At 42.2% G+C, this 13614-nt stretch overlaps 1 protein-coding gene across 1 annotated transcript; it reads right to left on the reverse strand.

Annotated features, from left to right (window-relative positions):
• Positions 1-940: 940 nt before the first annotated feature.
• Positions 941-13194, reverse strand: LOC112228251 (solute carrier family 22 member 4-like). Its single transcript, XM_024393414.1, has 10 exons — positions 12639-13194; positions 12137-12240; positions 11901-12055; positions 11644-11815; positions 4881-5007; positions 4238-4338; positions 1981-2195; positions 1705-1887; positions 1342-1477; positions 941-1249 (listed from the first exon to the last, which is right to left on the reverse strand). Exons 1-10 carry the CDS (start codon positions 13029-13031, stop codon positions 1174-1176), a joined length of 1662 nt encoding a protein of 553 aa, XP_024249182.1. The 5' UTR covers positions 13032-13194; the 3' UTR covers positions 941-1173.
• Between the last annotated feature and the right edge of the window lie 420 nt (positions 13195-13614).

The following is a 13614-nucleotide window of genomic DNA, read 5'->3' on the forward strand; positions in this document are numbered from 1 at the left end:
CTTTTCTCTCCACTGGCTATCTGGCAAACAAGCTACACTCAAGGCAGTCTCTTCTGCTGATGTGTGTCTGTGGTAGTGCTACTCTATCTATCCAAATCTTTTCCTTTCGGCAGGGTTAATACCTGCCTGGCGCCCGAACAAAATCTTTATCTTTACCACTCTCTAACAATAGTGCTACAAGGTTATGGGACTCTTCATGCATAACTCAAGAGTTATGTAGTTATCTTGTCTTAGCCAGGCATCCACATTAATTCAAGAGGAACTTGTCTTTATCTTTTAACCTCTTCACGATTAATGTCCAAATGCTGTGATAAGTTTTGTAACTTCACCATTTGTTTTGCCTGCTGGTTGTATGATGTTTAGGTGTACAGTACATTCATATAAAAATCCTTAACATTCTTTTGACGCACCTGTGCATCAATCGAAGTTACATAATAATCCCCATCAAAATCTGTCAGTGTATGCTAGAGATACTGTATGTATTTTGCATTGGGTTGTTTCTCAATCCACAACATCAGGCTATGTTGTCCTTCCGCATCTGCAGAGGAAGGTGGCTGAGCTACAGCAGTGTTTGTCAGACCTTGATACATCCTGAAAATCGGTCTTCTCACGAAAACGTCTCACAAACACAATGGTTCTCCATCTTTCTCTGTGACCCCCAAAAGCTCCACATGACTCATCTGAATTTGGTAATGCTGATGTGCCAACTTCTGTCTGCAGCGTATGATCCATTTGGGCTACAAGCTTATACTGTAGGACTGTGGCAAGGGGAATCTCATGAACATGATGGTGTTCTCTGTTTTTTTTTACGACCCCCATAAGTGTCACGGGACTAAGGTAACCCATACAAATGAATGGAAGTATTTGTAAAAAATATATATATTTCCTGAACTTTCTTATATCTCCTAGATTTAGGACAAACACTTCAAAACCTTATTCCTTATTTTTTATTTTTTGACTGTCTTTTTTGCCATTTATGAATGTGTTATTCAATGTGTTTCTATGGGTTAGAGTAGTTAAGGCCAAATTTCAATATTTTATCAACTAACTTTTTTATAGACAGTATATTCATTCATACCTAAATGGGTCCTAAAATTTAAAATCAAATAGTTAAATGATCCATGGTATGGCCATGTACAAACAATTCCATATGTTAGCTTAGAAGTACAAGATTTACAATTTAGATTCCTTCCTATACTCTGATTTGCTATCTAAGTTTTCTGTGTCTTGGTCTGTGTTGCATCGACACCTGTAGAAAAGATTAAAACACATGTTTGAAACAATTCTTCATCAAGATGGATGGAGGAATGTACGTAGAGACGGACGGACAGTCAAACTCACCCTTTGATATGCTGCATCTGTTCGATGGTCTCTGGCAAAACCTTGCCGTAACTCTCAGGTAAAATGAAGCAGAACAGACCCCCAAGTATTGCAAGGCTACCAATCAATATGTATGGTAGATACTTGTAGTAATTTCCTGCAAATAAATAAAACAGACATTTTCAATATCAAGGGAGAGGTCTGAACATCAGAAAACCAAATTAACAGTGAGGGACATTGTCGAATACATCCACTCAATCTTGTTCATCTCTACTGAACAAAGAAATGGGTAGTGATCCAGGTCTTACAAGATTGGATATATATACTTTAACAGTCCAATATTGACATTGATGATTGATTAATTAACTGATTGATTGGTCTTACCGAGGTAGATGATGAAGGGTGAGATGATGGTTCCGATGCGTGCTGCCATGGAGCACGTCCCCATGGCCATGTTTCTCACCACAGTGGGGAAGAGCTCCGACGTGACTGCGTACACTACACAGAATGCTGCCGTGATGCCAAACTTCCCCACCATCTCCAGGAAGATCGCCACTCCTGGGAGGTCTGAAACATAGAGGGACAACCAGGTGTAAATTAGGTGATGTTTATAAAAATCTGCAAATGAGGTCTCCCTCTGAGACGGTCAATGAATTTTACCTGTTGGGACCATGTTAATGGAGAGAATAACAGCTCCCCCTAGGAAGAGAGTGGAGGACTGGCAAAACTGTCTGGGACAGTATCTGAGCAGCAACAGGGCAATGAAATAGGCTGGCACTTCTGCAGCTCCAGACAGGAAGCAGTTGATATACGGATTTCCACTGAGGTTGGAAGTGTTCAAAATCAGGGCGAAGTAGCCACATGTGATAATAATCCTGCAGAGGGAAATCAAATATACAAAGTTGAATGAATTACAGTTGAAGTCGGAAGTTTACATAAACTTAGGTTGGAGTCATTAAAACTAGTTTTTCAACCACTCCACAAATTTCTTATTAACAAACTATAGTTTTGGCAAGTCGGTTAGGACATCTACTTTGTGCATGACAAGTCATTTTTGCAACAATTATTTACAGACAGATTATTTCACTTATAATTCACTGTATCACAATTCCAGTGGGTCAGAAGTTTACATACACTAAGTTGACTGTGCCTTTAAACAGCTTGGAAAATTCACGAAAATGATGTCATGGCTTTTGAAGCTTCTGATAGGCTAATTGACATAGTCCATTGGAGGTGTACCTGTGGATGTATTTCAAGGCCTACCTTCAAACGCAGTGCCTCTTTGCTTGACATGGGAAAATCAAAATAAATCAGCAAAGACCTCCACAAGTCTGGTTCATCCTTGGGAGAAATTTCCAAACGCCTGAAGGTACCACGTTCATCTGTACAAACAATAGTATGCAAGTATAAACACCATGGGACCACGCAGCCATCATTCCGCTCAGGAAAGAGATGCGTCTCCTAGAGATGAACATACTTTGGTGTGAAAAGTGCAAATCAATCCCAGAACAAGGACATTGTGAAGATACTGGGGGAAACAGGTACAAAAGTATCTATATCCACAGTAAAACGAGTCCTATATCGATGTAACCTGAAAGGCCGCTCAGCAAGGAAGAAGTCATTGCTCCAAAACCGGCATAAAAAAGCCAGACTATGGTTTGCCACTGCACATGGGGACAAAGATCATAGTTTTTGGAGAAATGTCCTCTGGTCTAATGAAACAAAAATAGAACTGTTTGGCCATAATGACCATGGTTATGTTTGGAAAAAGGTGGAAGCTTGCAAGCCGAAGAACACCATCCCAACCATGAAGCACGGGGGTGGCAGCCTCATGTTGTGGGGGTGCTTTGCTGCAGGAGGGACTGGTGCACTTCATAAAATAGATGGCATCATGAGGGAAGAAAATTATGTGTATATATTGAAGCAACATCTCAAGACATCAGTCAGGAAGTTAAAGCTTGGTCGCAAATGGGTCTTCCAAATGGACAATGACCCCAAGCATACTTCCAAAGTTGTGTCAAAATGGCTTAAGGACAACAAAGTCAAAGTATTGGAGTGACCATCACAAAGTCCTGACCTCAATCCCATAGAAAGTGTGGGCATAACTGAAAAATCGTGTGCGAGCAAGGAGGCCTACAAACCTGACTCGGTTACACCAGCTCTGTGGGGGGAATGGGCCAAAATTCACCCAATTCATTGTGGGAAGCTTGTGGAAGGCTACTCGAAACATTTGACCCAAGTTAAACAATTTAAAAGGCAATGCTACCAAATACTAATTGAGTGTATGTAAACTTCTAGCCCACTGGGAATGTGATGAAAGAAATAAAAGCTGAAATAAATAATTCTCTCTACTATTATTCTGACATTTCACATTCTTAAAGTAAAGTGCTGACCTAAAACAGGGAATTTTTACTAGGGTTAAATGTCAGGAATAGTGAAAAACTGAGTTTAAATGTATTTGGCTAAGGTGTATGTAAACTTCCAACTTCAACTGTAGATGAACAGCCACAAACAAAGTAAAATTCAAAGTAATATTCAGTCATTAAATGACAATTCCACTCAAAACATTTTTGGTATTTGTTTCATTAGTCCATTGTTGACAAAGTCCCAAAATATTTTTCTTGTCAGCAATCAAGTTTTCAAGATATGTAACTTTCAAAATAAAGAAGTCATCCCGTACTTTGCATTTTGCATAATATGATGCTGCATTTTGTATCATATGATGCAAATTGCATCATGTGAGGATTTCTGTATATTGAAAGTTACATATCATGAAAACTTGATTGCTGACAAGCAAAACATTTTGGGACTTTGTCAACAATGGACTAATGAAACAAATACCAAAAAAAAGTTTTTGGGTGCGGGAGTTTTCCTTTAAGATTGTGTAGGATTTGTGTTAACAGATGCTAAGATTTACCACAGAAGGGAACACAGAATTATAATTGAAAGCATATTGCTGCTCCTCATGACATCCAGAATGTTGTGTTTCTTGTCCTTCATGGCCAGAGCATCTTCTACCTGGAGATAAGTCATCATTAGGATCATCATTAGGATACACCATTCAGAAGAGCAAAATGCATAATGGATGAAATTGCTAAGAGTAGATTGCCCCTGTATTTTATTCCCCGTGTCTCTCCTTCATCGCCGTAAGCACAGAGTCCACCGTCTCACTTTCATTATTCTGCAGTTCTACACTGCATTGGTTAAACAATAACACTTCAGAAACCTAAACTAGAGTCAGGCCAGAGTGAGTGGTCAAGTTGTCTGATGAATGACCTGGATTATACCATAAAACAGGAAGGGATGCATTAGTCTCTCAAATGATTTAACAATGGTTATTAATCAACTTCATTCAGTTTATGTATTGCAGCACCAGCAAAAAGGACTTTGACTTCAACTGGATAGGTGCCTAAAAAGATATTAACATTTTTACATGGGAATCAAAGACACAGGCACTTTTTTGTAATTCCTCTATATATGGTTTTTGTTACTCCATATCCCTGGGAAGGTTTATTTTATTAAATGATGCAAGCTAACTGTAGCTAAGTAAGCTTGCTCACCTCTGCGGGAGTGAAGATGACCTCTGGTGCTGTGACTCTGTTCCTCCTGGCAGCATCTCTCAGTATGGCCTCAGCCTCCTCCACTCTTCCCTGAGAGAGCAGCCATCTGGGAGACTCTGGGATGAACCTATACCAATACATATGCACAGTTATATAAACGTTACTGAGGCCCTATGTTAAATCGGGCTAATGTTTGTATTTGACAGAGATAAGAAGTACCATCGCTAAAAGAAGAGTACACAGAGCATTAGCATAGTTGTTACGGATACAGTTATCCTGTGTGTGTATCCTGTGTGTGTGTTTCTTTTCTCTCCTTCTCCCCTCACAGGTGAAGATCATCACTCCCCAATCAGTCAATCAACAATCAATCATCAATCAGAAGACACACCTCCTCCTATTTCCTACCCTATCACAGTTCCTTCCCCATGGTTTAAAAACCCCATCATTTGTTTGCTCTAGAGCTCAATCTCTCTGTAAATGCCATGTCTGTAGGTCTCTGTGTTTCACTCTCGCTTTGTGTCTTAACCTCTCTTTTGTTTGAGCACCTCCATAACACTTTGTCATCCCCTGTGAGTATTGTTTTGGTTATGGTGTTTGTTTGTTGCTGGTGGGAAAAGGGGGAAACAAGACAAGTTGCCCATGGGCATACACTACCCGTAGGTAAACTTTGTTAAATACACTAGTTAGAACTGGGCGGACCACCCGCTGTATTTTTGGTTAGTTAGCTGTTGTTAACGTAGGCTAGTCTAGCTTAGGGGTGTTTTTGTATATTGTTTCATTCCTTGGGTCCAGCTCAGCCCCTTTTCCTGCTCCCCCCCCATTACCGTGTGTTTATAAATAAACCTGGAGTTTGACGGTAGATTTCTGTTGTCGTGGTTATTTCATTCACACTTTTACTTTGTCACAATAATAATTTGCATGAGTTATGTTACGGGTCTCATTACCATCCCCCCTAGACTGTCGGGCCAAAAGGGATTCGTAACATAAGTGGGGGCTCGTCCGGGATCTGTCATAACTGACACCCATGCCGCTCATGTAAATTGTTGTAGTGGTGTAGTTCAGTGTTGAGCGTCATAGCTGAAGTAGCATTAGTGTTTGCTATTTTCTTTGGCACTTGTGAAGTAGTGTAAAATGACTACTTTTGATTTGAAATCCTTTTTGGATAACCCTTCGTGGGAGGTTTTTGACAAATGTCGTAGAGTTGATTTAATGACCTTGGCTGACCATTATTCAGTATCGATTCCACAGAATGTAGTTAAGTCGGAGGTTAAAAAGCTGGTGTTAAATGTATTGTTGGAAGAGCAGGTGCTTGTGTTACCGCTGCCTGAGTCTACCCCTGTAAGGGATGTTGCTGCTCCTGTAAGCCCATTGGTGTCTAATGAGGGAGAGGCTAAAACACCAGCCACATTGTCCCGTTTTGATCCACTCTCCCCACTGTCAAATGGTGATGCCAGGAGGGATGTCCGTATAGCACAGTTACAACTGGAGGTGGAAGAGAGAGCCCAAATTAGTCGAGACTCTCCAGTTGGAGATGTGTAAAATTGAGGCAGAAAAAGAACGAGGACAAAGGCAGTTGGAGTTCAAAATGCGCCAGATGGAACTGGAGGCAGAGACCGCAAGGCTAGCCTTCGTTCGTACTGTGCCTGTTTGTGAGCCGTCCTCACCTGCTGTGTCCTCAAACACGTTTGACATTAGTAGGCAGATTGCCTTAGTACCTTTGTTCAGAGAGTCAGAGGTTGACTCCTATTTTTGTGTATTTGAGTGTATAGCCGTAGCATTGAAATGGCCTGAAGAGGTATGGTGTCTATTACTTCAGTGTAAATTAACTGGTAAAGCCCAAGAGGTTTTGTCAGCGCTACCTCTGGAGGACAGTTTGAATTATGAAGTGGTCAAAGCTACTGTTCTTCGTGCCTATGAGCTTGTGCCTGAGGCATACCGACAGAGATTTAGGTCTCATAGAAAGTCTTCTACTAAGACTTATGTGGAATTTGCTAGAGACAAGGGAAATCTGTTTGATAAATGGCATGCTGCTAGTAAGGTAACTGATTTCAACTCTCTCCGGGAGTTAATCTTGTTGGAAGAGTTTAAAAATTGCTTACCCGAACGCATTGTAGTTTACCTAAACGAACAGAAAGTATCCTCCCTGGCAGAAGCGTCTGTGTTGGCAGACGAGTTTGTGTTGACGCACAAGAGTGTTTTCGGCTCAAACTGCGAGTAGAGCCACTGAGTTTCCTACCTTTAGCCCTAGTCGGCCAGCAGTAGTATATCAAGCACGCCAGAAGAATGAGCGTCCCTGTTTCTATTGTCATAAAGTAGGACATATGATTAATGATTGCTTCCTGCTTAAACGCAAACAAGGGATGCCTCTTCGTGCCAAGCCGCCAACAGGTGTTGCTCTAATTCGTACGGTTGTGAGGTCTGCAACAAAACAGGTGCCTCAGGGTAATTGTAGTTTGAAAGTCTCAGTCCCCGACCGCAGTTATGAACCATTCATTTTCGAGGGGTTTGTGTCCCTAACGAATGACGAAGCGTCTCAGCGACCGGTTAAAATCCTTCGAGATACTGGTGCGGCGCAGTCGTTTATATTGTCTGATGTGTTGCCCTTATCTGACGATACATACTGTGGTTCCAGTGTGTTAGTGCAGGGTATTGAAATGGGTTTTGTCCCAGTGCCATTGCACTTTGTGAAAGTACACTGAGTTAATCAGTGGAATATTCAGAGTGGGGGTACGTCCTATGTTGCCAGTGAAAGGTGTGACCTTTATAATGGGTAACGATATTGCCGGAGGAAACGTAGTACCCGTATTGGAAGTATTGGATAAAAGTGACCACTCTCTCTCGAATGAGCTGGCACAGAGTTATCCACATGTGTTCCCCGCTTGTGCTGTCACTCGTGCTCAGGCACAACAAGAGGGTGACGTGATAGATTTGTCAAACACTGTTCTCTTCAAAGAGGTTGATCAAGAAGATGGATTGTGTGATACCTCTGAGAAGCTGATCACCTCTGACAAACAGCCCAGGAAAGAATCAAAGAACTTTGAACTTATTGCTGAGGCAATACAGTTACCAGTCACTCGTGAACAGCTGATTGCTAACCAAAAGGTTGACGACAAGCTTGCTAAATGTTTTTCTAGTGTTGTCTCATTGGAAGATGTGAAGAAGAAGAACGTGGCTTACTTCATTGATGGTAATCTCCTCATGCGTAAATGGAAATCCCATGTTGACGCGGATGGAGATTGGAATGCTGTTTACCAAATAGTGATTCCTACAGCCTTTCGACAAAATGTGTTATCTCTTGCTCATGATCACCAGTGGTCTGGTCATTTAGGAATCACAAAAACTTATGATCGGATCCTTCGACATTTCTTTTGGCCGGGTTTAAAACAAGATGTGGCTCAGTTCTGTCGGACATGCCACACATGTCAGATAACAGGAAAACCAAATCAGGTTATTCCTCCCGCTCCTCTTTGTCCCATACCTGTCATAGGTGAACCATTCGAGCATGTGGTGGTTGATTGTGTCGGACCGTTACCGAAGACAAAATCGGGTAACCAGTTTTTGTTAACGATAATGTGTATGGCTACAAGATACCCCGAGGCCATTCCTCTGAGAAGGATTACAGCCCCGGTAGTGAGTAAAGCCTTAATAAAATTCTTCACGACATTCGGGTTACCTAAGGTGGTACAAAGCGATCAAGGTACCAATTTCCTATCCAAGCTCTTCAAGCAGGTGTTAAAATCCTTGTCAATTACGCACCGTGTGTCAAGCGCCTATCACCCAGAGTCTCAGGGTGCGCTTGAAAGATGGCATCAGACACTGAAGTCTATGCTACGTAAATATTGTTTGGAATCTGAGAAAGATTGGGATGAGGGAGTTCCTCTAGTTTTGTTTGCTGCTTGTGAAACTGTACAGGAGTCCCTAGGTTTCAGCCTGGCTGAACTGGTGTTTGGTCACACAGTGAGAGGACCAATGAAAGTCCTTAAAGAACAGTTCTTGTCCCAAGAGTTGTGTACCAGAGATGAGAATGTGTTGGACTACGTTAGTCGCTTTCGTGAGCGCCTACACCAAGCTTGTGCTCTCGCAAAGGAAGCTCTGTCTTCCTCACAGAGGAGCATGAAAAGACACTATGATAAAGAGGCTGTTTCTCGTCCACTACAGCCAGGTGACCAAGTACTGGTGTTATTACCTGTTCCAGGATCTTCACTGTCAGCTCGTTTCTCTGGTCCTTATTTAATTGAAAAGAAAATAAGTGAAACTGACTATGTGCTTCAAACTCCTGATAGACAACGCCAATCTCGTGTGTGTCACATTAACATGTTGAAAGCTTACCACACCCGACCCATCACACAGTTAGAGAGTTCAAAAACAGAGGAAGGTACTGCTGTCTCCTCTGCTACTACTGCTATGATAGTGGAATGTCATATTGATGATGTTGATGGCTTGGAGTTGCGCAATACTCAGCAGCAGTGTGTTAGATTGCCCAACTCAGAAATGCTGCTGTCTATCCTATCCGGTCTGGTTCATTTAACGGATGGACAGGCCAATGATATTGTGAGGCTACTACACAGTTTTCCATGTCTCTTTAATGACGTTCCTACTCGCACAAATGTGTTGGAACATGACATTAATGTTGGAAATGCTACACCTATCAAGCAACACCCATATCGTATCAACGCTTCCAAGAGGAAGATAATGAGGGATGAGGTGAAATATTTGTTGGAGAATGACCTGGCTACGCCAAGTTCCAGCCCTTGGAGTTCTCCTTGCATTCTAGTTCCTAATCCTGATGGTACGTCCAGGTTATGTACGGATTATCGAAAGGTAAATTCTGTCACAATGCCAGATTCGTTCCCGTTACCCCGACTGGACGACTGTATCGACACTATTGGTGCTGCTAAGTATGCAACTAAGTTAGACCTCTTAAAAGGTTACTGGCAGGTTCCGTTAACTTCACGTGCTTCTGAGATTTCTGCCTTTGTGACCCCAGACAACTTCCTACAGTACTCAGTCATGGCTTTTGGGATGCGAAATGCACCAGCCACTTTCCAACGACTGGTTAACTCCGTATTAGCTGGCGTTCCTAATTGTAGTGCATACCTTGATGACCTAGTGATTTATTCGTCTGAGTGGTCAGATCATGTTGACTCGCTAAGGGTAGTATGTGAACGGTTGGCAGCTGCTTCTCTAACCCTGAACTTGGCAAAGTGCGAGTTTGGGAAGGCTACTGTTACCTATCTCGGTAAAGAGGTTGGCCATGGACAGGTGCGCCCTGTTGATGCCAAGGTCTTGGCTATAACTGCATTCCCTGCACTTACCACCAGACGAGTGCTATGCCGCTTTTTAGGGATGGTTGGCTACTACCGTAGCTTCTGTAAAAATGTATCTGCGGTAGTTGCTCCATTGACCGATTTGCTTAGTCCGGCAAGACCATTTGTGTGGTCCCCTGATTGCAAGATAGCTTTTGAATCAGCGAAAGCACTCTTATGTAGTACACCTGTACTTGCTGCTCCAGATTTTGAACAACCGTTCAAACTTGAGGTAGATGCTAGTGCCAGAGGTGCTGGTGCTGTTCTACTGCAGCAGGACAAGAGTGGAGTGGATCATCCCGTTTGTTATTTTTCACGTAAATTTAATAAATGTCAAACTATGCGACAATAGAACAAGAAGCTCTTGCTTTGTTGTTGGCTCTGCAATACTTTGAAGTATACATTGGTTCCAGTGCCCTACCAGTGATTGTGTATACTGACCATAACCCCTTAGTTTTTCTCCACCGAATGTACAACCAGAACCAGCGCCTTATGCGTTGGGCGCTGATTGTACAAAATTATAATTTGGAGATCCGTCACAAAAAGGGTTCTGATAATGTGTTGGCAGATGCTTTGTCTCATGTGTAAATGATGATTTTTGTATGTTTTGCAAGGTTGTTGCTTTGTTGTGAGTATTCATTAATACTGTGGTCGCAATTCCCCCCCAGGGTTGCTCTTTTAAAGGTGGGAGTGTTACGGATACAGTTATCCTGTGTGTGTATCCTGTGTGTGTGTTTCTTTTCTCTCCTTCTCCCCTCACAGGTGAAGATCATCACTCCCCAATCAGACAACAATCAATCATCAATCAGAAGACACACCTCCTCCTATTTCCTACCCTATCACAGTTCCTTCCCCATGGTTTAAAAACCCCATCATTTGTTTGCTCTAGAGCTCAATCTCTCTGTAAATGCCATGTCTGTAGGTCTCTGTGTTTCACTCTCGCTTTGTGTCTTAACCTCTCTTTTGTTTGAGCACCTCCATAACACTTTGTCATCCCCTGTGAGTATTGTTTTGGTTATGGTATTTGTTTGTTGCTGGTGGGAAAAGGGGGAAACAAGACAAGTCGCCCATGGGCATACACTACCCGTAGGTAAACTTTGTTAAATACACTAGTTAGAACTGGGCGGACCACCCGCTGTATTTTTGGTTAGTTAGTTAGCTGTTGTTAAAGTAGGCTAGTCTAGCTTAGTGGTGTTTTTGTATATTTATTGTTTCATTCCTTGGGTCCAGCTCAGCCCCTTTTCCTGCTCCCCCCCCATTACCGTTTGTTTATAAATAAACCTGGAGTTTGACGGTAGATTTCATTCACACTTTTACTTTGTCACAATAATAATTTGCATGAGTTATGTTACGGGTCTCATTACCATCCCCCCTAGACTGTCGGGCCAAAAGGGATTCGTAACAATAGTAGAAGGTTTTGCGGCAAACACATTCCTGTGGGGATTCATTATGCTTACCACCATAGTGGGAAGTATATTATTCCAGAGCCTGTCATGGGAACCAGCAACCACCTCCAATCACGGATGAAGTATGCCACAGCCGGCATGAACATGTAGCCAATGGCAGAGCTCAGGAACACTCCAAGAGCGGAGAATACCACACGAGCTCCAGGGCTCAGTATTTCTGTCCCTGAAGACCAGATATGCAAGTTCAGTAAATTTACCAAATGTGCAAGAAATACTGTAGATAAAAGTTATGCTTATTTTGAACCTACCAAGAACATACGCTATGACGTAGTTTGAGACTGATCCAGCACCAACAAAGAAGAAAAAAATAGTGAATGCCTGCCAGTTTGGGGAGAATATTTGTGCGAAAGTTGCCACACTCTGGATTATCATCATAGTAAAGAGTGCTGGCTTTCTTCCAAACCTGTTGATGAAAAATATGTAAGGTCACATTGTCTGAGATGATTCTCTATCAGGACTGACATACACAGTATACATTACAGACCTGTCAGACAGCTGGCCAGAGATGAATGTTCCCACCAGCGCACCAAAGTAGTGAATTGAAGTGGTCAAGGGAACTTTGTATGCATTATCACACACCACATCCCACTGAAAAATACACATATTTCCTAAATTACAGAAATGCCCTTTCTCTCCTTTTACAAAAAGTGAAACTGCAGTTAGTGCTATTTTAAACAGCAGTAATTGCACTATAACTGCAAAACAAACTCGGGTGAAATGCTAAAGTACGACACTAGACAGCAAAGTAAAACAGGTTTGTTTCTGGATGCAGTAATAGCAGTACAACTACAACAACTGCAATGTACTGTAACTGCAATTTGTTGTAAGGGTTTGGGTAACCCAACAGTGCAATCCAAAGTGTTTGTGTAAGCATGTATTAAAGTTCATCATTCACGTATTTGTTTTTCACTCTTTTTATCACAGAATTGTTTTGGTCTTTGGGAATAGCTTATAATGTTTGCATTGATTTGCAATACATTTCTCACCTCGGTGACGAATGTTGACTGGTAGACGTCTTTGCTGTATTTCCAACCGTCCAAGCAACTTTCCAGCTCAATTTCACTCACGTTGACATCCACATTTGGAATGATATTTAGGATAGAGTAGTTTCTAACTGTCTCCACTTTGAGCCTTGAGCAAGAGCTATGCTGCGATGCACCATTTATTGTCTCCATTGGGATGGTCACATTTCTCCACATCTCACTGATATTATATTCCTCAGGAACATAGCATTCATGTGGTGGTGTATCACCTACAAACACTATATAAATACCAGTAAACCCATTGGGCAGGATACTGATGGCCAATGCCAAGAAGATTGTCCGCTGAAAGGGTCCCCATGTTCCCAAGAAAGCTGTGATTCCATCGTAATCTCTCATGTTGCTGCTGTGTTCAGTTGACCTTTGAGTCCAGTCACTTATTCACTTGCAGAAAACTGCCTGCATGTTATAGCTGCTCCAGACATTGTTGTAGTGTTGTCGGATATCATCTATCACCATCTGACACCGTCAACAAACAGCAGAGCTCTCTCCTTTCATGCACCAACCCCTCTTGAAAGCAGGTAGATAACATATCATTGCACTTTGAATTGCCCCACTCAGTATTGGTAATGTATTGGACGGTCATTAAAAGTGAGGGTTAATTTATTATAGGATGTCACTGTCCACTGGTGGTGGAATTCAACCTTTATGTAAGGACAACAGTTGAAGAGGGATGAAGCGTCTGGGAAGGGGGCCAGAGGGGCCCACCTCAACGACACTCTAACTGCAGCCTTATCTCACACACCTTTCCAGACCTAGTTAATGATTGGCTGAGACACATGTCAGCGTTTGCTCTGTAAAAGCAACAGACAAGTGAGTGTGCATTAGGATCAGATTGAGCCAAAGAGTCACTTATGCATTATAAGCAGCCTGTTTGACAGCAACCTCTTAACTTCTTTGGGATAGGGGGCGGTATTCTGAT

Source organism: Oncorhynchus tshawytscha, linkage group LG30 (genome assembly GCF_018296145.1).
Source record: "Oncorhynchus tshawytscha isolate Ot180627B linkage group LG30, Otsh_v2.0, whole genome shotgun sequence".
Classification (NCBI taxonomy): domain Eukaryota; kingdom Metazoa; phylum Chordata; class Actinopteri; order Salmoniformes; family Salmonidae; genus Oncorhynchus; species Oncorhynchus tshawytscha.

Coding starts and splice junctions, on each gene's coding strand:
- LOC112228251 (XM_024393414.1), bottom strand. CDS start 13,031: ATGAGAGATTACGATGGAATCACAGCTTTCTTGGGAACATGGGGACCC. Junction 11,816..11,900: donor CGTCATAGCGTATGTTCTTG/GTAGGTTCAAAA, acceptor TCTGGTCTTCAG/GGACAGAAATACTGAGCCCT. Junction 1,250..1,341: donor CAGATGCAGCATATCAAAGG/GTGAGTTTGACT, acceptor TCTTTTCTACAG/GTGTCGATGCAACACAGACC.